The 5,668-nt window shown below is 37.7% G+C and overlaps 1 protein-coding gene across 47 annotated transcripts in view; it reads left to right on the top strand.

Moving 5' to 3' along the window:
- Positions 1-5,668, top strand: part of LOC111862456 (longitudinals lacking protein) — a 595,591-nt gene that overhangs the window by 59,335 nt on the left and 530,588 nt on the right. The window contains exons 5-6 of one of the 47 annotated variants that reach the window (XM_023847914.2): positions 712-990; positions 3,368-3,447. The exons of 45 other annotated variants lie outside the window; for them this stretch is intronic. In XM_023847914.2, coding sequence (XP_023703682.1) covers positions 712-959 — 248 coding nt within the window. In that variant the 3' untranslated portion in view covers positions 960-990; positions 3,368-3,447. Of the gene's footprint in view, positions 1-711; positions 991-3,367; positions 3,951-5,668 lie in introns of those variants that run through there. One more of the 47 variants, XM_023847917.2, reaches the window with a different exon arrangement.

Genomic DNA, 5,668 nt, shown 5'->3' with positions numbered 1-5,668 from the left:
TTTGGCACCGTGTATATGTGGTGTTAACCGACGTTTCGGAAGAACGTATCGCCTCCATCTTCAGGGTTGAAGAGATTGTTTCTGCCATAGAGGGAGTTAGCATGTTTATCTGAAACTTTGGTATCTTATCAGACTACATGCCGTCACATTCCAGAAAGCAGAGTAATATTCATAGTTACTGCTATAAGAATGTAAATCTCACTGAACCTTCTTTGCCCCTGCCTCAAGAATCTAAAATTTCAAACAATTGTGCAGTGTTCACTGCAGTATTCGTTACACCCTCTTCGTTTTAACAATATAATTGGAACAGTTTTAGTTGCTGCATCAGAAGTCCTGCTTGAGTTCAGTTTAGGCCATTTCATGACTTTGAACGAAAGCGGCTGGTACTAAAAGCCGTCACACTTTCTTGTTACCAGTCAGGTTGGTGTGATGGTAATACAGAGTTGTGTTTGGGAAGTACTTTGACTTCATTGTCCAGCTATTTGGACAGAAGGTTTCATGGATTTTCTTAATCATAGTGGCATGTTTAAAACTAATCCCATAGTTCAGCATTCTGTTTGCAGTAAGCTTTGTAAATATATTATGCTTACAGTAACATCTGCGTGAAGAATACTCGGTTGCAGGATTTGTAGCCTCTGGTAGGTGCTCCCAATGTTTATTCTTCCAACATTTATGTTTTATGCTGAAGATGTATATGTTGTATTTTTGCAGATTTGTTATTCCCGTTATACTCGGGAACCGCAACTGGGCGGGTTGGTTGCCATCCTTGTCCCACATGTGGTCGTGTCTACAAAGTACGAAGCAGTCTGAATCGTCACGTTCGGTATGAATGTGGTACAGCTAAGAAACAACAGCAATGCAACATCTGTGGCAAGAAGTACACGCGCCCAGAGTATGTGCGCGAGCATTACCAAAGACGGCATCCACTTGCTACTTATGAAAAATACCAGCTGTGTTAGAGGCACAGACTCGGATTTATGCAAATTGACGGTGAAGAGATTTGATTATATTATTCCATGATCAAAACTTGTGAATATGTATTCAGAAGATGTAATATATTGTAATTTATGAGCAGCTTCAGACAAAGGAATGCTCATCACCGAGAATATAACGTATTTTGCAGAGAGATGCACATGTGCCCTAGGCAGGCAGTTCGTCCTGAAAAAGGTTTCAGATTACGATCCTCTGGTAGTGTGGTAAATAGGTACCAAGACTTAGGAGGAATTTGGTTCTTTTTCATGTTCATAAGTGTCTCTCTCTCTCCGTAAGATGAAGGTGGTAGGCTCCTGCGATATATTGGTATCAGTCTGTCAGATTGTATTGTATCATGTTCTGAGATACCATAATCTTAAAATGCGCTGTTGTAAGAACCACCTCATGTAATTGTACAACTATTAAAATTTTAAGAAACTTATTGAAAAGTATGCCCTGATGTTTGGTAGGTACGTGTCAATGTTCCAGAGGATCTTTTTGCCTCTATTCATGTTTCATTCTTACGCTTTCAAGATTGGGACTGTAGGTTCCTCCTAAACATTGGTATGTGTCTACCAAACTATGTGGCATGACTTTCCAGAGTACTGTGAGAACTTAAAATCTCATTCAATTATAGAGATGTTATTTTGGTATTAGATGACAGTGAAAAAATGTTTTTTTTATAGCTGTGATGAAATATGGTGTGAAAGTGAGTGTTCGCTGATCTCATTTTCTACCATAATGCTCAGTGTGCTGAAGCCATTAGCTCTCGTTTCAACTTTCCTTTTTGGTCATTTGGAATTGGAGATGGTTTCTGAAATGATAGTTAATTTTGTATTGATTCAGTTGGTTTCCTGAGAAACTTCATTGAATTTTGGGTGTGAGAATGAAACATTATATCATTGAACTGAAATTATGTGATACTTTTGGTTTGACTGACAAATTAAGGCCTTCCAACACCATTTAAGTAAAGCAGTATATAAATTTTATGAGATGTTCAGAATTATTGCCTTAATATCTTTATTACTAGAGCCAGAATAACATGTTGAGATGGAGTGACATCTTACATACGTACTACGAATAATGAGGAAAAGCATAAAATCCTTGTAACCTTGGCCCGTTGCAGCTGGAATTTAAAGGATGAAATTAGTTACATGAATTGGTACCAGACAGTTACGAACACAGCAGTGTTAAGGAATAGATATTATTTATACAATCAAATGCATGCACATGTATTGCTGAACTACTGTCATGTTTTATTCATGTACATAACAAAAGGTGCATCACCCTTCTTTCAGGTCATATATCATTTGCTGTATATTTGCATTCCTTTTCTTGTTAAAGAGTGTGACTCGGTCCCATTTTTGTGTGTTCACAGCTGTGGGAGCATTTAGTTTTTTTTTTTAAAATAACTGTGAGGTTTGGGACAGGTTGTGCCCATTCTTCATGGGGTTAGTCAGGTGGAAATTTTGTGATTATATAAAGGTAACCTGCAACTTATTATGTTTGAGTATTGAGGACTCTATTTGTTAAGACATGCTCTTAATAATTTATTCGATGAAACCCATATGTGCTGTGCACAGTAATACATAAATTCATTCAGAAGCTAGTCTAGAAATGAAGAGCGATATGACATCGTGTAATCTGGTAGATGTTTATTTATTGATGATTTGGAGGGATATTCTGCCTCCATTTTCAGGGTAGAATAAGCCAAGCATGGAAGAAATAGTAGGAAGCCAGAGTATCAGGAGCAGAGTAACAGTAACAGTGAATGAATATTAGACGCTGAATGGTTTGGATTTGAAAATGTTCTGATTTTCAAATACAGTAGCCTGGAATTCAGAATCTTCTGTTATCTGTGAAGGAGACAGTGTAGCTCACTCACTATAGTGACCGTTCTATGGGCTGGACAACCAGGGAATCGGGGTTTTTCTCTCCACACCAAGACACCTGTACCACTGGTACTGGGGGCTGGGGTGTAAAGCAGCAGGGACATGAAACCGACTGCTTAGTGGTGAGGGTAAGAATGGTGGAGCCGTACCTTCACTCCCAGTATGCCTTCAGAGTGTAGTGTGTAATTAATTAAGTACAGGGATATCTTTACCTTTTTACTTTATTTGAAGCTTCAGCCATATCACCATATCCACGAAATAGAATGCAGTATTATGTTTATCTTTGTTAAATAATTGGAGAAGTTGTGTATGTTTCTTTTTTGCCCTTCTGTACAGGTCATTTACTCTCCTCTGCTTCTGAAATTCCTGATTGCATTACTTTCCTGGTATTTTCATTTTTGGTGCAGTAAAACTGTGATGGGTGGTGAATGTAGTGATTAGTGTTTTCAGGTTTCCCTGAAGGAAGTGTAACTGAGAAGTATTTGACTTACGTATTTTTCCAGAAGCTGGAGAAGCAAGGCAGCATGAGTGCCGGCTGTGTGGGAGAACATACAAGCGAAGACACCATTTAGTAAGACACTTGCGGTACGAGTGTGGCTCAGCAAGGAAACAGCAGCAATGTACTATTTGTGGCAAGAGATACTCTCGACCAGATACGTTACAGGAACATTATGTGCTCTACCATCGCGCATGCCTGATCTAAAGTATCAGTTTGTTAGAATGTGGAAGATTTTTCAAATTGTGCCTTGTGAAGTTACCAGGACTGTTAAAATTATATGTTTATCTCGTTAGATAAATTTATTGTACTTCTGATTTTGTTGCTGAAAATTGAATTTTTAAGTTCTGAAGTCTCCATTTAGGATGAATCTAACTTCTGACTTCCATGTGAGAAAAAATAATTCTGTTTATTGTGTAAATTACACTGGCGTTTAAACCATAGTCCACTAGTGGAATATTGTCTTCCATTATTGTTCTGTTCTTTGTGTTGCCATTCTGCTAGGTGTTATATCTTTTGTACTGTCAAAGTAAGGGGGGACACAATATACCGTATTTACGCATGTATAGGCCGCAGCACAATTTTCAGACAAATTATAGAAAAAATAATTTTCTTGGAATATTATTTCAGGAGTAGAACACCCTGTATTACTAATTAGGAATTTATTTTTTTTTAAATGAAGTGTGATTTCGAATATAAGCCGCACCCCAGTTTTCCTCTTGAATTTTTGGCAAAAAATGTGCGGCCTATACATGCGTAAATACGGTAGTTGTTTGAGGCACTATGGTACAATCTGGAAGGTCGCAGGTTCGAGTCCCGGGTGAGGTGCTTTTTTCAGTTGACCTAATCCAGCTGCACGATGATCCTGGGGTCTACTCAGCCCCCAACAGAAATGAGTACCAGGAATCTTCCTGGGTGGTAAAGGGTACTCAGTTGTGCAGTTCATAGGCTAATCACTATACTGCTGTGCTCTCCTGGCCTGGGCCCATTATTTTGCCATTACTTGGAGGAATGCAATAGAAGACTTTCAAGAAAATGAACTTATGTGTTTAAACATGTGTGATGTTGCTGAGGTATATTTATTTTATAATAAATGCAAATACCTAATTGGTTAATATTACAAATGTTAATTCAGTCCCAGAAATATGTGTATCTTAGTAACTATTAACTAATATTTCTTCAAAATCACCAGACATCCAGAATTGGATAGAGACAGTCTTGTTTACTGCTTAGTCTTTACCTCAGAAATAAGGTTGAATTGACATAGATATGAGGTTTTTACAGTGATTATTGTTTTCATGTTGTTTTCTTTTGGGTTGTAGCACCATGTAATCTTGTAGGTGGATACCAGTGAAGATGGAGGTTCCTCCAAAACACTGTCATCCACAATGACTACACAGTGTTAAGAACCAGGAGGCCATAATCTAATGATCACATATGTTACCGCGTAGTTACAGTTTACGTGTATATTCGTAAAGTGTGAGTAACTAGTGGTCCGTGGAATATGCTGGTTCCTGACCTAATCTGAAAGTCCACAAATTCTAGTAACTCTTACATTGTATATGTACGTATATTGACCCTACTGGAAAAATGATATTGCAGCTAATGACTTTGTTTTTTGTCCATGATATGTATGTGTTGACCGTTTTCTAGTGCACACAGTCTCACATGTCACTTCACTACATGTTTCGGCATCACCTTGTCACCTACGTTAAACTACTGCACTGCTCGCCATCATGTGTCATTTATAAAATGATTTAAAATGTATATTCCTCATGTACCATAATAAAATCTATATATATATATTAAAATGTGTTAATATCCTATACGCCTCATTTCAAACTTGCGCATTACATCACTCATCCGCTATGGGAGTCGTTCTTACTATATTTTGTGTATACTGTGTCTTGTGATGTTTCCTTTTTCTTTGGCTGTGTGCGTTGTAATGCGTGAGTTTGAAATGAGGCGTATAGGATCATAAATCTTAAATTTTAGTATATATAAATTTTATTATGGTACATGAATATACATTTTAAATCATTTTATAAACGACACATGGTGGCGAGCAGTGCAGTAGTTTAACGTAGGTGACAAGGTGATGCCGAAACATGTAGTGAAGTGACATGTGAGACTGTGTGCACTAGAAGACGGTCAACACATACATATCATGGACAAAAAACAAAGTCATTAGCTGCAATATCATTTTTCCAGTAGGGTCAATATACGTACATATACAATGTAAGAGTTACTAGAATTTGTGGACTTTCAGATTAGGTCAGGAACCAGCATATTCCACGGACCACTAGTT

This window comes from Cryptotermes secundus, unplaced genomic scaffold (genome assembly GCF_002891405.2).
Source record: "Cryptotermes secundus unplaced genomic scaffold, Csec_1.0 scaffold816, whole genome shotgun sequence".
In the NCBI taxonomy this organism is placed as follows: domain Eukaryota; kingdom Metazoa; phylum Arthropoda; class Insecta; order Blattodea; family Kalotermitidae; genus Cryptotermes; species Cryptotermes secundus.
This window is presented reverse-complemented; position numbering and strand designations above follow the sequence as displayed.